Below are 19,736 nucleotides of genomic sequence, written 5' to 3'. Positions count from 1 at the left end.
TGAGAAAACATGCAGTTAAATCTCTTCCAGAGAAATTTCTAAACTGGCAACTTATTCAAAATATTAGTGTCTGGAAAAGTAGGCTAAGGTTGGAAGCCATTTTCAATCTTTTGATGTTGAGCAGTTTTATTTTTAGATTTTGGTGTTGACAAATGTAAGTATTCTAAAGCCCACTCACTTTTTATAGAGAAGAATGGCGATGACAATGCAAATTATGAAGACAACAGCCAGAACAGGGCCAACCACCCATATGAGTCCATCACCGGTTTCTACTGGCAAAGGGTCCACGACCAAATCAGGAGTTTTCACAGTGTCGGTGTAGGGACTGGTTGCAAACATCCTCTGAACAGAAAAAAAAAACATAGAGACATATGTAGCAGATAGAAGAAGTGACTTCACAGAATCATATTGAAATAAGTGTAATGTTGAAAATGCATTTCTGTAGCTGAAGCAGAGCAAATGAAATTAGGAGAAAGTATTAAATCCACTTTGCCAAAAAAAAAAAAAGTATGTGTCAACAGAGCTGAACCAGAAACTCACCCCTGCAGTGGCATTGAGTTCAGCCATTAGGAAGAAGACGTACTCCTGACCGGGTTTAAGAGGCTTATTCTCACAGGTGCTGTGGCGATGGTCAGATCCCACTGTGAAACTGGTGGGAAGATGTCTGAAGCAAGCTGTGATGTAGGGATCCCTCTGGTCCAGCTGTGCCAGCTGACGGCGGGAACGGCGATTTGGGATCACCTCCCGCAATAGCTGCTCAATGTACAGGGATATTGGTTTAGATTTTGGGCTGCTATGTACATTTTTGCATTTTTGTTTGTTACAGTAATTGATACAAGTCTAAAATACATGGTTCTGTCTTATAAGAGGGAAAGACACAATTATGTTTTACCCTCGATAGTAACTTTTTTTTATGCTGAGGTATTTGTCAAAAACAGAATAACATTGACAAAAACAAAATAAATTTGTCACCTTCCACTGATGAATTATATTTATATATAGTCATAGTCCCCTATGAACAATAACTAAACATCACTCTAAAGATTTACTTTGTCAGTCTCTCTCTCTCTACTCTACACACACACACACCAACAAACACACACAAACACACACACACACACACATTAATATTATATATATATATATATATATATATATATATATATATATATATATATATATATATATATATATATATATGTATATATATGTGTGTGTGTGTGTGTGTGTGTGTGTATACATGTATATAAACATAAATCGAAGCCCTCTGGATTATTTTAAACTGTAGACAGAGGCAAGCACTAAATAGAGGAAATGTGTGTAATCCCAAATCCAATGGGGATGCTTGCTGTTGATCTGGTGTTCAAGGTGACCCCGAGCTATGGGAAGAGTGGGAAAAGACTGTGTAATTCTCTCTTCTGCATGCTTCTGGGGATAAATTAGCATAGCTGAGATGTAATTATGTCTGTGTTGTGTGTGCCTGTTTCTTCAACATGGTGTTTGCGACACACCTAGCATATCCACTACTATCACTAACAGGGAATCTTAACTTTCTATCAGATTTTACCTCTTCCATGTCCATCTCATCGGGGTTCATCAGGTTTTTAACAGTTCCTGAAGATGTCTTAAGGGGCACCACAACTATATAGAAGTTCCTGGAAATGCAGCAACAAAGAGAAACAGAAACACCAAAAAACAAAATAAATTGTATACTTCATTTTTATATTAATATTAGTATGTTTTAATTACTTGCAAGAGGTATAATGGTCAAAAGAATTCTTTAGCTATCTGTAGACATAAAATGGCTTGATATCTCAACACAAATTTCGACAGACCTTTTAAATTTGCAAATACTCACTTGACATCCTTGGTATTTACTGGTGGAAAGGACATGGTGAGCACATTCTCTGGCTCAAAGTAGCTGTCCAGCTTGGGTTTCTTGACCAGGATAAGTGGTGCAGTTCTGGCCACCACACGATGCCGTGCCCCTCCGTCCACACTTTCTTGGCAAGTCACCCTAAACTCATAAGTGGTGTTGTGTTTAAGCCCTGTGATGTACGCCTTCATCTTCCTGGCATCCACGTCCATCTTCTGACGATTATACTCAATCTAGCGTACAACAGATTAATCAGACATTTAAATGAAAGGAGAATGGATGAGTAAATAAAGTTAAGCTAGAAAAGTAAGATTGAATATGCGAGTAAATAATGGAAAGCATTAAGATCCAATCATTTCCAGTGCCAACTTTAAGAGAATTTATATTCAATCTACATGACACAGGAAACAGTTTTTTTTCCATGTGTCCTGTAAATAAACTCACCGTGCATTTATATGGAGATGTGCTTTTGGAAAACTTCCATGCAAGGACTACTGTGGTCTTTGTGGACCACTTCACTGTGAAATTCTTTGGAACATCTGTTGAATGGACAAATGAAAGAAAAAAAAGTGCATGTTGTGTTAAAAGATCAAATAGAGAGAGAGAGAGAGAGAGAGAGAGAGAGAGAGAGAGAGAGAGAGAGAGAGAGCAAGGAGAGATAAAGAATGAAGAACCTCAGCTTTAGAAAAAACAAAACAAAAAAAGATGTTCTTCCCCTGCAACTTTCTTCGAAGAGTGAATGCATCGGTGAGCTGTGATTGGCTGTGAGAAGGGCAATGCCATTGGTTAAGACACACAGCACGTAAGACTCATGGACACAAACCCATGGAGGACAAGGGTACACCCTTTGGCAAACCACCGTGGGTAGTGCCAACCCATCTCACCACTGAGTTTGAACCATGACCACTTGATGATTAGCAAATGACCCACGTAAACCCAAAGCCAACTGTTCTTACACGTTACTGAGTTTGAGTTGGCACTGCCTACGTGCTGCCACATGGGCACAGAGACAGACCCAAAACACAGCATGCCAACAGTCCTCAGCAGTGCATCTGTGGGATGCCATGCCACAAGCTGTCCTGTTTAGGAACAGGGGAAAGGGGGAGGTAGTCTCAGGAGAGGAAGGGAGTTAGGAAGGGAATAATACTTTAAAAGAAATCAAAATGAAATTAAATAAAAAAAATTGACCCTTTAATCTAAGAATATTTTCAACATACTGGAAGTGACTGGTTTTGACTGAAGTCCTACCTTGCTTGAAAACTGGGGATGTGAGATGGCGTTAGCTTAGTGAATGTGCTTGGCAAAGGGCTGCAACGACTGACAGGAGTGTCTGACCAAACAACACTTACCTTGAGGCTCTATGCTGATCTCCACTTTCTTTTAATGACTGACTAGAACTTACTGACTTGGGTTTTACCTGGTTTGGGTTAGTGAAGTGAGTATCCCACAGCAAGCAATTAAAATATCAATCCTTCCCCTGTTTGAGGAGGGGTGGAGGTGGTCGAAAGAGTGGGTGGGGGCAGATTTCATTTATGTGTCGTTGCAGATTGGTTTATCCAACCCTTGCCACTGGGTGGGAAAGAAACAGGCAAGCCCTACCTGCTGGATCAATGGCCACCGTCCGATACTGGATAGGCGGGCTGTAGGGCCCTGGGCCTACACTGGTGTGTGCACGTATTTTCACATCATATGCCGAGTTCGGTTTGAGGCTGTTGAGCACATAGCTGGTTAGGCTGGGACGTAAGCGGAGTTCTTTTGGTGCTTCTTTAGTACCGGCTTCTTTATAGGCCAAAGTGTACTCGGTGATGACCCCATTCCTCTCTGCCAAGACTGGTGGAGACCAGGACAGCTGGACTGAGCAGCATGTTACATTGGAGCCCTCATTAATTTGAGGGTATCCCCCTGGTGTATTCTCAGGCACAGCGAGTTCTGCCACAGCCTCTTCCCCAAAGCCCCCTCTACTCTTGGCTGAGATCTTAAAGAGATAAGTGGCGCCCCGATGAATGCTGTCCACAGAGTATTGCCGCTCTTGAGGAGCAAATTCCAGTATGGCCAAAGGGAAGACATCTTTTCGGCCAAACTGAAGCCGGTATCCCTGCAGGTCCATGCCATTGGTCATGTCTGGAGGGTCCCAGTGAACAATAGCTGATGTCTTTGTCTCTTGGGCCACTGATAGATAGGGTGGACCAGGCACTGTGCAGATAAGGGAGAAAAAACAAAGATCACATGTTAATTTACGTGCTTTTCTCTTGAACGAGAACATGTGGCAGTAAAGAAGAGAAAGAAAGAAAAATGAACACACTTTAATTATGCTGCTTGAATCATAGTTGTGAAAGATTTCTAACAAATTGATTTCAAGTTTCTTTTAATCCCAGCGTCAAACATATCAACTGAAGTTTGCATGTTTCATGATCCATGTTTGTGTTATGACTTTGAATGTTTCATCACAGTCCAAAGAATTCAAGAAGTCTTTGTGACAAGGATTAATATTAAAAGACTGCAGAAACTGCAGCTATGTTATTACTTTAATCAATCTGACAGTTCAACTAAGTCAGGTTGTGATGTATGGAGACGTCACTGATCCAAAGAGTTTATAAATCTATCATGATGACTGTGTCCATTAATTTCACAATACATGTAAGCTACACCGAAAATCTTAGTGTTGCAAAGCATCACTATGAATTTAGGCAAAGAACAATGCTGCTTTGAAAGGTAATAACCTCTTGTTGTAAAATGGATGATCTACTCTTGGGGTCCAGACACAATTCTTCAGAGCGGCCCAGTTTTGCCTCTGTAATGGATGACACACGTTTCATCTGAACCCCTCTTTTAAGACCCAGTCACTAAGAAAGAAGCAGTAACAGTCAAGAAGAGCCTTCAGTTCTCAAGCAACTGTCAAAGCTTTGTGAGAGATGACTGCGACTGATTTGCTCTTGGGCGCCATCTCACAGTAAATAAATTTTAACTTGACTCACTCATCAATTTGCCTTTCCTTTCTTAGATATACAAGACAGTTTTAGAAAAAATAGCTGTCAAATATTAGGCTGACATATGAGATGCTGTCAGACCACAGCAACTTTTCCATAGTTCTCATAAGTATTTAAGTTATCCTGTGTTTGCACAATAATAATCTAAGGAGGTCGTAAAAACTTCTATGGTATTCTCCCATCATGAGCAAGACCATCTGTGATGTAACTGGGTGGCAACTGATCCAAAGAACATGAACTTGCAGGGATTTCTTGAACACATGAATGCAGAATCAGCATCTGTCCTTTTCAAAAAAGGAAACACTGGTATGAACCAGTGAAAAAAGAGTGGATCAAAGAACTGTTGCAAATATTTTCACTGAATTAAGAAAAAAAATAAAAGAAAAAAGAAAAAAGTTGGGCTTTGCTAATACAGTACACAATGAAGAAATTTGGTGACTTTGACTTGTCAACAAACTCCTAGCAAGTTATTATACCGCATTAGTATTTCTATCCCTGAGGTGAAAGCAACTACAAAAAGAAGGGAAAAAAAAAAGGAAATAAAAAAGCTCTTGTAGGTAAACAGCCCTGCAGGGAGCTCCCTAGCCCCTATTACTCTAGTCAGCCCCTAGAGCTCTTGAGTGGATGCATAACACTGAACAGGTAATGAAACTCTTTTCAGTTTATTTGCCTTTCTGAATTTAATTGGGAATATCTACATAGAAGTAGTGAAGAGATTGACAATCAGCGTGTATTTGTGATTCAATAAGCTTTCCAACTGGGTCATCAAACTGGGTCTGCACCTCTCCCAACACAAGTTTAAAGAGCAGAATAAACTCGATACAAAATATTACCTCTACTCAACTGTACATCATATGTATCATCATTATCTTATGCTGTTGTATGGATTCATTTTTTTCCTTTACCAAAAAGTCTAACTGTTGCATTACCAGTACATACCACTACATACTACTACTACTACTACTACTACTACAACTACTACTACTACTATATATTCACAATAATTTCTATAATTTTCTTTCGTGATTAATAAATAATTTTCACTGTTCAAACTGCTCAAAACTGTTCGAAAGTTTTTCTGCCCATGGTTTGCATTTCCTAAAAAGTGTACATTAGCTTTCGTGTTTACTTGTGCACAAGCGACACCATGAATAGACATCTAAGTAAATTTTGTGTAGCAGTATGGACTCTGGTTGGCATACAGCACCATCTACTAATTTTGTAGTTGCATATAGAACTATTTGACTTATTGTTCAGTACAGGCCGGATGGGGGCTGGGGGTGGATGGAAGAATAGAAGGAGGCTACTATTACTTTAGTAATCTTTACTTATTTTCCACCAGTGACACATTGTCAAAATGAACTGTACAGAAGAGCCAATTTTATAACAATACACAAAGATCCAACATATTTGGCAAATCTTACCATTTGTAAAATACTTCTTCAGAAGTTATTTTACCTTCATATTCCTGTGTTCACCTTGACTATTTAGCAACCTGTCCAAAAGTAAAACCATAAGAAGTTTATAAGATAGTGTTAACTTTGAATATGCTGGAACAGTTTGTGTCTGTAACTTTATTCATTTTCCATTGAAATGTTTACTTTAATTTTCCAGAAATCCGTATCAGATTACGATTAAAAATAGGTTAGTTATATGAGGCTTTGGACCTGCATCATAAGTAAACAATGATCAAACTGAAAATACTGGGGCTGGAGAAGGATGGATGTCAGACGGCCTTTGGAGATAGTTTTTTATTACAACAATGTTGTCTGTCTTGTCTTCTTAGATTACCTATCAGTCCAAAATGGATCCGGACATGAGTGATCTAAATTTAGGTAAACGCTTGGAAGCAAATCCCCTGTCAATATAATTATAACCAAAATCTGTGGAAAGAGCTGCATTAGTGTAAAACTTGATGTTATCGGGTGAAGTGAGTGATGTAGTCCTTATAAAAGGTTAGTTCCATTCCTTGAACATGAAAAAATGCTCCTTATGCTTCTACAAGGGGCATTAAACAGGTGGGGTAAACGTGGAGGACTGATGAAGGTGGCTGGGTGGGCACTGGGAAAGGAAACTGATTTATCTGAGTAGTGACTCCTTAGTTAACAAGTTAATTTTACTAGAAAAGAAAATACAAAAAATTCAGTCTACTCCATACAGTCGCTTTCTTCTTCTCTTTTATTCATGTTTGTTTGCTAATAGTCTTCTTTCTGAAGACTTTTGCTTGAGGAATATGGAGGTGGATGAGTGGGTGGAGACGGTGGTTTTTTCAGTTAAGTTCTGCATGTAATGGGAAAGCGGGGGAGCTGCACGTTGGATGAGACAAATGCTCCTCATACCACTTGGCTACACATTGCACCTCAGCTTGGTGTCATTACACAGTGGTCTAATGTGTTCTGGGGGAAAGAGATCAGAGACACTGAGCCAGCAGATTGGTGTTGGGAGGAGAGGTGGAACACGCTGTTTGTATGTGTGCGGTGCTTCAGGGCGATGATAGGAGAGCAGGAGCTTGGTGTGGGGCTAAAAAATGAGTGAATGAGGGATGATAAAGGTGACTAAGGACAAGGAACAATCAGCTGCAAGGAGGGCCCAACAAGGATATGAGGAGACTGAAATATTTGTGTGTAAATGTGTGTGGGTGTCTTGGACTGCAAGACACCTTGATTGTCCCTTTGCTTTTCTCCTCCGTGTCACCCTCCAATGACACACCTTCCCTTATTCTTTACTCATTTTCTCCCCTCTTACCCTTGCACTCAGCCCAATCACCCCCTTTCATTTCCAAACCTCCTCCACATCCCTCCTACTTTCATTTTAGAGCTGGCGCTTGTGCAATCCCTCCTTGTGGGACCCCCGGCACGTTTTCCCATCAGGCTGCCGTATTAACAGCTTGCTGTTTACCCTCACTCAGCCCAGCTGAGAAAGGGCTGATCAGGTTTTTTTTGTCATTAGCCCCACTATTGTGCTCGCCAATCATGCACAGTCATCCCAACATGCACTGTAAATACAAACACACCGTCTCTGAGCTTGTGTAAAGGACAAGAAGAAAATTGAAATTTTTTTAATCAAGACGCCGGGGATGAAAGATTCTCTCCTTTGTGCTCTATTTCTTGACAAGGAAAAAATCTCCCACAGATGAAGCCGTGATTACCGCCTACCCATGTGGACTTTAAATATCGTAGGATGTGTGGGGAGTAGAGGAAGATCCTTTTTAGGCTTCAAAGGTCAGGACAAATCCGCCTCTCTTCCACCTTTATTTTCCCTTCTCTTCTTTTAACGTAGTCGGTTTACTCCTGGAGGATGTGCGTGAGTGCCAGGGTTTCATAAATGATCGTTATGGGTAGGGTAGGAAATGTCATTAAGACAAGACTCAAACAACTAAAAAAGGGCCTTTTAAGAGAGGAAAAACGTTAATAATAATGAAAAAAAACCAACTAAATGTATATATATATATATATATATATATATATATATATATATATATATATATATATATATATATATATAATAATAACAAAATAATAATGAAAAGTTAAATATACAATCAGGGAATCTGAGTTGGTCTTTCAAGTCAGTTGTTTGTAGTGCAAAAGAGTTGAATAAGTTAACATGATTAAAGGGAATGAACTATCTCATGTCTGTATTAACATGGATTTATATAAATTCTTTCTTGATAGAAGATTTATTCATAGCTGAAGCTGTTTAACAAATTTACAGACATGTTAACATAAATTTCTAACAACTTTATCCATCCATTCTGCTCTGCATGAATCAAATCATACCCATGTATTTGAAGTATGTATATGAATATAAAAATGATACACTAATAGTAAAATAGGATTGCCAGAAAGCTTTCAGATGGAAGAATCACTTTTCCTTGTGAAAACTACAAAAATCTTTTTCTTACTGATGATAGTTAAATTTCTTTCTTAAAAGACGGATCTAGAAAGTAGGAATCACAAAAACCCATTTGAATCAGACTTTCTCTCTACAATGAAGACAGCTTCAGCAACAAGATTAATTTGGTCGTCTGTGACTCAGCATACTTAATTTTTTTCTTATCTTTAGGACATTAATTAAATTGTTTCATAATACAAAATCCTGGAATATTTTTTTCAAAACTATAAGTTGGGATGTTCGGATGATGAAAGGACTGAAAAGTCACTGAACTGAACTGACTTTTCAGTGGCACAAAAAGAAAAAAAAAACATTTTTTTGTTAAAGTGTTCTGTGTTGATGTTGCCTTTCAGGCTTTTATGTTTCCTAAAAAGGAAATGACTTTGACATTACCATTTCTGGAGGCAATTGTCCTCCTTAAGTGCATGCTTTTCTGCAGAAAAAAAAAAAAAAAAACTTGCTGCATAACCTATATGTCCCTGTGTGTCTCAAATTTAAATGCACATAGTCCTTAAATTTAAACAGAAAGAAATGCCATTGGGGCACTGAAGTTTTTCTTTTTTGATGGGCTCTAGCGGCCTTTATTAAACACTTGTTAGACAGAAAGGGTTAAAGAGAAGGCTGGAATGCATGTAGGGAAGGAACCCAGACCAGGACTGAAAGTGGGCCAAGTGCATCTAGGAGATGTAGACGAGGCAGTCGCTCAACCAGTTGAGCTAAATGTTGACATCTTCTTCTCTTTGAGAAACCCCTGAAAAGTAGAATATCCTAATTGCCACTGAAAGATAATTAAATTAAGAATAGAATTTTGTTTCTTGATTAAGTTAATTCTAAGAATTTATCTTAATCTGGGATTAATGATGAGAAAAAAAAGACAATGGAATAAGAATGAACTTCTTCAAACAGATAATTAAAACAAGTGATTTAGTCGGAAATTAAGATTGAAAGCATCCCCATTTTCAGTGTTTACTTCAACCAGTTTTAACACTGATTAATTAAACATTATTAAAGGATTACTTTCTCATGTTCCTGATTAAAAAGCCTTTGATTTGATTTTGAACCTGACTGAAGCAGCAAACACACGCCGTTGCCTGCCATGTGCAGAGTTTGTTTAAGCACACGGTTATGCTGTCATACAGCAGTTGGCTGGACTGGCTGCTCCAGGTTGCTTCCCTTTTTTACTCCAGAGCCTCACTACACTCCTGCAGATAAAGACAGACAGAGTAATTACCATTGAGCTGCAATGTGTCGAACTGTCTCAGCTGCTGCTGGTCCCTGAAGCACATCTTCACTTCTCCCCTCCACTATAGCTGAGCAGAAACCACACACTGCCACACTTCTATCAATATGAATGATAAAATACCACCTATAACTTAACTTAAAACTTAAATTAAATGGTCTTTTTCTTAAACTAAGGAAAATAATGTCGCCACTCTTCTTGGATTTATTTTTAATATTTTATCATTTTATTGTATCAAAATTAGAAGTGATGTTTGCAAAAACTAGTGACACATATTTTCTTAAAATAGGATTGATTTCAAAACCTGAAATGTGCTTGATGACATTTAGTATGATTTTGTATAACACAAATTTTCTTGAAACAATAATGTTTCAAACTCCAGTTTTTAGGTGTGTACAAGCCAAAGCCTTCATTTAACACTCAAACTACCAACTACAGGGTAACTTAACGCGAGACCAAACCACTTGTTTTTAAAAACACCCTAATGCATTATAGTTGTCCAGGATTACAGTGAAACTCAAGTAATATATTTTGACAAGCATTTGTTTATATGATTTCTATCACATAGTATGTACAAATAAATATATGGAGCACATGCATGTTTTCTTGTCTTCATTCAAATTTCACAATAATATAGGGATTTATTTATGTGAGCTTCAGTGCAATTTGATTTTTCTTTTTCAAGTTTGATCATCATGTTTCATTTTTTAAAACATTTTGTAGGTCAGAAATGCTAAAATTGTCCAGTAAAGTTCCTTTATTACAAAAAGAAAAGATATAATAATAATAATAAAAAAAAATGGATTTAAGAAAAAATCCTCATTAAAAAAACAAAACAACAAACAGTCCCTATTCATTCACAGCTTGACACAGACCTTCAACTTCCACATTATTTCATACAAAGTGGGAATAATTTCTATTTTTAAAGCCACCACAACCATCCCTCAGAACGTTAAAACCTGAACTGTTTTACCTCAAAGAAAGGCTGTTGTCTCTGCTCTTTTTATTGCTAATCCCTTCTCTTGTTCCATTCATCTTGTCCTTTGGCATAAACCATTTCTTTATTCTAAAAACATTATGTTAGAAAATAAATGGATAGATTAATAAATATATGAATAAATTGCTCCATAAATTGAGCTTTCCCCCTGAGAGACGACCAGAAAATTCTTGTCTGGCACGTCACTCAGCGAGTCCCACAGGTGGGTACAGTCTGACAGCACTCACTCAAACCTCCTGAGCGGTTTATTGTTCTTTGACACATGTGACAAGCATATACCTATCAGGATCTGGGGAATCTGCTTAAGTTTATGTGTGGGTGTGTTAGCTTGTGGGAATTCATTGTGTTGTTAATAATGTATATGTAGTCGCACAGCATAGGTCCATCCTATCATATGTGTGTGCTCAGTAGCATATGCATACCATGAATAAATGCATTAATGTGTACCTGCAAGTGTGTAAGTGTCTACACTATGTGGACACTGGCTCTATGACGAAAGCAAACTGACATGGATGCATCACAAAGTTGCTTCTGTATTCAACTTAAATTCTTTCCAAGAAAACTTTTACACATGTGGGTGGACTAGCTTCACAGTTTAAATCAAGTTCACTATCCTTACACTTGCACACATGACCAAATGAAACTGTGCTCATTAAACGGGGGGGGGGGGGGGGAACAAGGGAAGAAAAGACTTTATAGAGCAGAGGCATCAACCTCAAATATATTATTCCTACAGCTGAAACCAAAGACCCAACAGGGGTTTTCATGCTGTCATAATCTGTCTGAAAAATCTCAAAGTAACTTAAACGAAGCCCTTGATCTCTAAAATCTGTGGATAGTCTTCAAACATGACTGAAATGATAAAAGCAACACTGATAATAAGCCAACATCCACTTAGCCTTAGATGTGTCTCACATGAAATGCAGCAGTTGAATAGGCTGGTAACTCAGTCATGTATTTCTAAAGCAAAGTTCTTAACATGAACCACCTTGACTTATAACTTATAGACATCTTAAAAATGCCATAAATTCTCAAAGTTGTGAATATCTGCTTGTACATAACCTTATGTACTTTTAATATGTAAATACAGCGAATTCTGTATCTAAATAGAGGACGGTATAAAAATATTGCATACAAATAACACTTAAGACTAGCAATAACTGGTCAGAATGATGAACCCTGAGGCAAAAAACCCCTTCACTCATATGAAAAGTGCAAGTAAAATGCCTCATAAAGATGCATGAAAAAAAGGTTTCTTGACTAAATCAACAAAAACATAACTTATCTCTACTGACCTGCCCCTTTGGTCACCACCACTTTGGGTTTGCTCCGGGCTCCATCCCCCTTGGTGGTGTACGCTGCCACCGTGATGGAGTAAGTAGTGTCTGGCTTGAGTCCTTCAATGACCATTTCCTAGGAGAGATATGGAAGAGACAGAACAGGAAAATGTCAAAATGTGGTTTGAATTTTTCATGATTTGACCCCACTTTGTGCAGCTAAAACTGCCATGTGCAGAATGTTAATCTAAGTGTCTCCTGCTCTTCTTTATTAATTTTCAGGAGGCATGCATTAAAAGTAATGTTTCCCCCTATGAAATGGGAGACCATTCCATAGGGCTGCCAAGGTGGAGGAGGGACATTATGAATGTAAATGGAAAGTGGCCTTCCTTTATTCCTTCAGCAAAATCCCAATCAACAACTTCACTTTGATAAATGCATGCTGAATACATCCTGGCCTTTCGCTGGCAGTTTTTACCTAAGCCATTAAGTTTCCTCAAGTCCTCTTCAAAGAGAGGCTTCCGATCAATTCTAATGAATCTTTCAAGGCAGAGGGTTTGAACGAATGCAGAATAAGGTTTTTAACAGGCAGGTTGGCAGACGGATGGTGGAAGTCAATAGAGGTAAATGAGCTATAAGTACTATCTTGCCCAGTGTTCATGTAACACAGATAAACGGGGGCTTCAAATCTGGGTTCAAAACAAGGATAACAGTAGGGGGAAAAAAGTGGAAAACTATTGAATTAGGATGAGTATATGCAAATTTAAATTTTATATGGAATAAGACGTATACATATTATATTATTATACAATACATATTCTGGAAATGTAGCAAGCTAAAAACAACCACCACACTGACAATGAAAATGTATGTCGTAAAATCAAATATACAAAAAAAGGGCGGGAAACGATCAAATAATAACACACGAGAACACAAGTCAAAACTCTGTTTCAGCACACAGCAAGATACTAGCAGCATTAGCATTCCAGGCACAGTGGCCAGTGGTTACTGCATCACCCAGTCTTTTATGCAAGCTAACTGGCAGCAGAAGTTTGCCTCATTTTCCTTCGTGGCATGTAGAGAAGATGACTGGCCAGACAGACAAACCAAAGCTGCCGAGCCACTTTGTTATCCAGATATAATAAATAAAACCTGAAAGGAGTCACACATTCTGCAAATCCAAATAGGTTGATGCAATAGCCTCTGTTTCGGGCACACAAAGCACACAGGAGAAACTTCATACTCACATATTCAGCTGTATCGTCCATTTCCCACTAACCCCCCCGCCAAAGAGGAGAGTGCAGGAAAGAGAGAAAAAGAGCAATATTTTTTTTTCAAAGAAGAAAAGGATAAATGGATTGTGTGAAAGGGGGGCATTAGAGTTTTGGGAACAGAGGGTGTGTAGCAAAAATAGGTCACTAGTTTTGGGAGGTCAGGAGAAAGAAACGCTTTTTGAAGCTTGAGAGAGGCAGCTAACACACATTTGAGAGTGGCCTAGGTCTGCTGGTTGGCCTGTAGATAGGATTTTATTTGGAAATGCAGTCTGTAATGATGCTAAAATGAAATATTGTAAGGTTTGATGGTGAGATTCCTGCAGAAATTTCTGAGAAAAAGCTTCAAATGGATGTTTCCTTTAGAATTTTGTTGACTTCTTGTGTAAATCACTGCTGTGGGTCATAAAAGTTTGGTTATTAGAATACTTTACAAGTGAACAGAAACATTTCACTCTTCTAGGATTCTTCATGAACTGTTTTGCCAGAAGTTTTGTATAAGAAAGCATATCCTTTACACTTCTGTCAGATAAGGATTATTGACAGTGGAATGCTCTGAAGCTAATTTTACCACCAAGTTTTGGCAAAACGTACTAAAATTTAATATATTTTTTTCTTTTTTTAATATTTGAGACAAGCACATAACCAGATATTTTATGGTGTGTGCTGTTTGAAAGCAGACATGTCTAATAAAGGCCATGGAGTTAGGAATGAAGAAAACATGAGTGATGCTTTGATTAAAGTTCTTGTTGCAGGTTGAGGCACAAAGAAACACTACAGCCATGTGAAATGTCATCTAACAGGGAAGAAGACACATCTTTCTTCCGACACCTCAGTGATATGTGCCCAACTACAATGCTTCTGCCATTTAACGATGAGACAGTGAGATGGTCATACCTGGGCATCAGCAAGCATGACATCCTTGATGAGGGGCAGGCCCCGTGACTCGCCATTTTCCAAACGAACGTAATGAACCTGGTAGCCACGGATCTGACCGTTTTGCTTGCCTGGTATTGGGGAGCGCCACATCACCTTAATTGCTGTGGAGTTGACAACTTCCACCTCAACCCGCCTTGGTGGAGCCCCAGGTACTAAATCCAGAAATCAGAAAATATTGTTGAAGCATTGCAGTTCTGATCCCTTGTTTTTACATGTTTGATAACATCTATTTTAAAGTCTGAAGAAAAAACAAAGGACGATACGACACATGGTATAAGTTCCTCCTGATGTAGATACAGGTATGTATGTATAGTCCTCATTAAATATAAAAAATATATAAAAAAGAAATAAAAAAATAGAATCACATTCAAGTGTGGCTGATCTGACAACACCACAATTCCCTTCACACATGCGTCGCTTTCCCTTGTCACCTCCACCCTTTCATTATGTGTCGGACTGTGGAAAGCCTTTCCCCTCAGTCATAATGACCGACCTTTATGACAGACCTTGCTTAGAGACCGTTCAGGGTGGGATGGACTGTCCCCATTTGAGATGGATGTGCAATGAATAAAAGTCTTGCTCTCAAACTGCTTCCATTTGCTCCTTCTCAAACACTCTGAGTGCCTTCTTCAACCCTAAATCACAACCCCATTTTTCCCTCCATCCTGCACTACTCCTGTTTATTACCAGAATCCTTTTCACCTGGGCTGTTATTTCTTCCGCAGGGACTTCTGTCACACACCATTATTGTAACGACACCAGAAAATAAGCTTTATTTATTGGTATTTAAAACAGTGTCTGGCAAGCTTGGTGAACATTATTATGCAAAAAAAAGTGTGTGAAACAAACTATGAAGAACAAAAGTCAATGTCAGTCATTCACATCTTCACTTCTCAGTTTGTAATTTACATTGTGCTATTCTTTTCAGCCGTATCGTGTTTAATCTTGACTTTTCATTGTTTTCCATTGACACCCCCTTCCCCCCAAGCATTTTGCATTGAACAATCCAACCAACACACCACAAAAAAAGGATATCAAAGAACTAGAAATGAGCAAAATCAAAAGCATGTCTATGTGCATATGGGTTTAATTTACACTGTGACGGCTTGTGGAATCTGAGTTGCTTCAGCAGCCTGAGTTGCATGCTCAAGGGCACTGCAACAGCAGTCATCAAGCACACCGAACGATGCTCATTCTGTTTCATTAACCTGATTTTCTAGTCAGGTAGACTCTGCTCTATCCTTAAACATGGATGCACACATCTCCACATCCAGCCTGCAGTCTCTTATAACCATGAATGCAAGGACAGATGCAGCCTTGAGGTGAACGGAACTGATACCGTGACGGCTCATTTTTCTGAGCTGTGCAATACAACACTGTTAAAAGCCTGCAGATGAAGGTGGGCTATCTGTTGTACAAGTTATGCATTGTATTTAATAAAATTTCAATATGCTTGATTTTCAGTCTCATTTACAGTATTTTTAATATTCAAGGCCAAAAATCCTGGTGTGTAACAAAAGTACAAATGTCTGTATTTCCAATGTCTTTTATATTTTAGTTTTTTTTTTTATATCAAACCTTGTTGTGATAAACTGCACATATATGGTTCAACAAGTGTGAAAATGCTGATATTGAAATGAAACTAAACCATGAAAGAAAGAAGAGAGACACTTGTAGTTCAATCAGCAAGTAAATATTCTCCTACCGTCTTCATCTGTCCGACAGATCAGGGGCTCACTCTCCGGGCCCAACCCAATCGCTGTGGAGGCGGACACAGTGATCTGGTACTGGGTCCACTTTTCCAGTCGGTGCAGCAACATCTGCTCTTCAGTGGGAGGCACTATTGGCTCCTCCATGACCTCGGTGTCATCACCAGCTCCCTCTGATGGGCCCACCACTTGGTAGAGCACCTTATACCCCGTCAGGTCACCATTCTGACTCTCCAGAGGTGGAGGGCGCCAACTTACCAACAGGCTGGTGGAGCTGGTGCTGCTGCACTTAATTTCTTGAGGGGGAGCTGAGGGCTCTGGTCAGGGGGGAAAGGACAGGAAGGAAGGGGGTAGGTGAAGAGGATGAGGAACGGGGAGGAAGGGGGGTGAAAAAACAAAAAATAAAAAGATGGGAGAGATAAAGAAAATGAACAAAAAGGAAAATCCAAAACTCAAATAAAAAAATAAGAATAATTCAAATAAAAATTTCAAACATAAAAAAAATCAAAACATGAACAAAAAAACAACAAAAAATGACAAACAAATAAAACAAACAGACAAAAAATATCAAGCAAATGCCAACATAAGAACCATAAATGAACAACAGCACACATATATGTAATAATGAATCAAGATGGCTACCCTTGTCAGCTTTCCAAGAATGCAGTTTTATGTTGTTTCGCTCTTAACATTCATTTAATCGGTTACCCTGGTTTCAGACATAATAATAATTAGAAGATGCAACTTTAGGTCTCCAAATATTGTACCATTTCTAAATAGGATTAAATAATTTATTTCTAAAAAGGAACAATTAATTTTTGCAGCAAAACTTTAAGGAAAATATAAACGGCTCCAAGCACGCTGCAAACTAACAGGGGAATAAGTGCATGTCCTTTAAACTTAACAGGTCTAGAGTGTTACTTGTGTCTGAAGTCTAATCAGTGTTAAACCATCACTTGTGCATTTTCTCAACCACACTCAGTGCTAATGTTCAGAAACAACTTGAGAGTGTGTTGTGTACATGTGATGAAATCTGTCACTTTTCATTTGCAGTTTGGTGTTATATGGATAAGAGGACATCCACGAAAGTGGAACTTCATCTTGTCCCCGTAGGATGATTTAATACGAAACCACAATGCACTGCTTCCATCTTGATGTAGCAAATCCAGTTCATTATTACACATTTTGTTAAGCAGATATACATGAAACAATAATTAAAAATAAAATATATGTCATGAAAAAGAGCATCCCACACAGCAATTTAAGGGAAAAAAAAAGTTATGGAAAGAAGCAGGAATGTTCTCATTCCAAAACAGGAAACAATGATTATGAATGAAAGAAAAGCACCGTGAAGAGTTTTCTGTAACCCAAATGACTCAAAATAAGAAGTTGTAAAAAAAAAAAAAAAAAAAAAAAAAAAAAAGGAAAAACAAAACTAAACTAATAAAACAACAAAAACAAACTTAGAAAAAAAAGCAAACAAACCAACCAACAAAAATCGCAAACTTTGTCTGCATCATACGTACCTGATTCCCAAAAACACAACATTTTAAGACTTTCTTACCACCAGCACCTGACTTCAGAGTGTTCTTTCTCTGGAGTCAGTGAGCAGCAACACTTTCTCTCCCCAAAAGCATTTTATAAATGTTAAAATCAATCCCTGTTATTGAACCAGAAGTACATCTAATTCTTATCCTCTTAGAGCTAGTTTGGAACCCATCTTGAGGTTAGCGGGAGGGAAAGAGTTGGCTCTGTGCTGTAAGGACTGTTTAATACTGTATTGTTGGGCCTGAGGGTCCACAAGGCTGTGAGAGGGGAAGCTATGGGGGGGGGGGGACTCACTACAGAGATATTTTGTGGTTGTGAACTTGGCCAAGCTCACAAACATCCTTCTTTCTTGACAATTTATACAAACAAATCCCATTTCATAGCAGAATGTCTATGCATGTTTGTGAAGCCATTTCGAGAGTGCCAAGACACAAGAATAGAGTAAGAAAACAGTAAAAGCTTGTATAGGGGAATTCGTAAAAGTTTAATGATAATGTTCTGACTGTAATGTCACTTTGGGAAGAACAGCTTTAAAAATGAAAATAAAAACTAGGAGTTTTGAGTTTAAAGGCGTCCACCCGGGGAAAACTTGAATGTTCTGGCTCAGAAAAATAAGACAGGACCGCAGCCACAGTTTCCAAACCCTTTTCTGTGTCCAATGGGCTTATTTACTTAAGGTCTTACTGGATTTTGAGCCTTTCAGCTTCTTTCCTTTGCCCATATTGTATTTGCAAACTCTCCACGTCAAAACTGATTGCTCAGTTCTCAATCTTTGTGGGAAGAAAAAGGCTATGAATCTGACATGGACTGAGCTATCACAGCACACAGGCATCCCCAAGCCTGATAAGGGTTTAAGTCTGGATGGGGCACAGCTTTCATAAAAGTGCATATACCATGAAGGCCAGTAGTAGGATTATGAATACTAGAACTATACAACCACAAAGGAGAGAACTCAGCAAAGGTTTCACTTGAGTTTCTTTCAAGCCTTCCTTGAAAGACTTTCTGAAATGCTATTTGACAAATAATTAGTCATGTCCACATTTGTATCCTTCCTTTTGACTTTCATGTCATCTGCGATTTGAACAGGAGCTTTGTGTATGAACTCTGCAATGTCAGGCACTGGTGGCACAACTAATGCCTTGAGATTAAACACTTCCTTTAAGTGCAACTTCTTCTGTGGTTCTAAATTTATGTCTTAATGTTGGGACAATGGTCAAGACTAAGGGCTTGTTGTCAACTATTAAAATAAATAATGTTGCCAGTGTTCTTTCATGTCAGACTTTAAATACATATCTGTGTTTGGACGGCATTTTATCTGAAGCCTCAAATGACAGAATGTTGGTATTTGTAGATCATTATAGAATTAATCCCTGAAATGTCAAACAGCCATGGTGTAGCTCACACAGATATTCCAATATATCTAAAAACCTACCGCAATTACAGTAAGTGGGAGGGGGGTGGGGGACTAAACTGCTTGTTTGGCTAAATACAGAGGATTTAGAATCTGCCACTTTAATTTTAGAGATAGCTTTTGACTGGGCACTGGCAGGTTCTAGGTATAATCTAAATGTGTAACAAAGCCTGACAATCTAAGGCCTTGGCTCATAGAAAAGCATGAAATTAATTCTGACGCTATGAAATGGGATTCTTATCTGCCATTCTGGGGCCCTGCAGTCCCTTAACACCCACTCCCAGGGTCTGTCTCAAGTTCTGTTACCATGCATTGCATCTAGGTAACAGCTAAAATAAATATTGGTAGCATTCCCAGCTCTCAGGTTATGGACCCACTAGACCACGTCTGAACAGTCTCTCAAGAAATGGTCTTAACCTTTCCTGACAAAATAGTAGCATAACACATGAGGCTTGCCTTCTGCATGAGGCTCAATGCTGCCAAAAACATCTTAGTAACAAAAGAAAACAGTATGATAATAATAATAATAATAATAATAATAATAATAATAATAATAATAATAATAATAATAATAATAATTTTATCTC

General features: G+C 38.4%; 1 protein-coding gene across 1 annotated transcript in view; it reads right to left on the bottom strand.

Moving 5' to 3' along the window:
- The window catches only part of ptprsa (protein tyrosine phosphatase receptor type Sa), a 162,220-nt gene that overhangs the window by 35,169 nt on the left and 107,315 nt on the right, over window positions 1-19,736 (bottom strand). Inside the window, exons 11-20 of the mRNA XM_079244759.1 lie at window positions 16,187-16,507; window positions 14,440-14,633; window positions 13,519-13,545; window positions 12,290-12,407; window positions 3,476-4,069; window positions 2,321-2,415; window positions 1,859-2,109; window positions 1,568-1,655; window positions 541-753; window positions 179-342 (exon numbers count right to left, since the gene is read on the bottom strand). Coding sequence (XP_079100885.1) covers window positions 179-342; window positions 541-753; window positions 1,568-1,655; window positions 1,859-2,109; window positions 2,321-2,415; window positions 3,476-4,069; window positions 12,290-12,407; window positions 13,519-13,545; window positions 14,440-14,633; window positions 16,187-16,507 — 2,065 coding nt within the window. The remainder of the gene's footprint in view (window positions 1-178; window positions 343-540; window positions 754-1,567; window positions 1,656-1,858; window positions 2,110-2,320; window positions 2,416-3,475; window positions 4,070-12,289; window positions 12,408-13,518; window positions 13,546-14,439; window positions 14,634-16,186; window positions 16,508-19,736) is intronic.

This window comes from Telmatherina bonti (assembly GCF_933228915.1).
Source record: "Telmatherina bonti genome assembly, chromosome: 8".
Classification (NCBI taxonomy): domain Eukaryota; kingdom Metazoa; phylum Chordata; class Actinopteri; order Atheriniformes; family Telmatherinidae; genus Telmatherina; species Telmatherina bonti.
The sequence above is the reverse complement of the archived record's forward strand: the minus strand, read 5'-3'. Positions and strand labels throughout refer to the sequence as shown.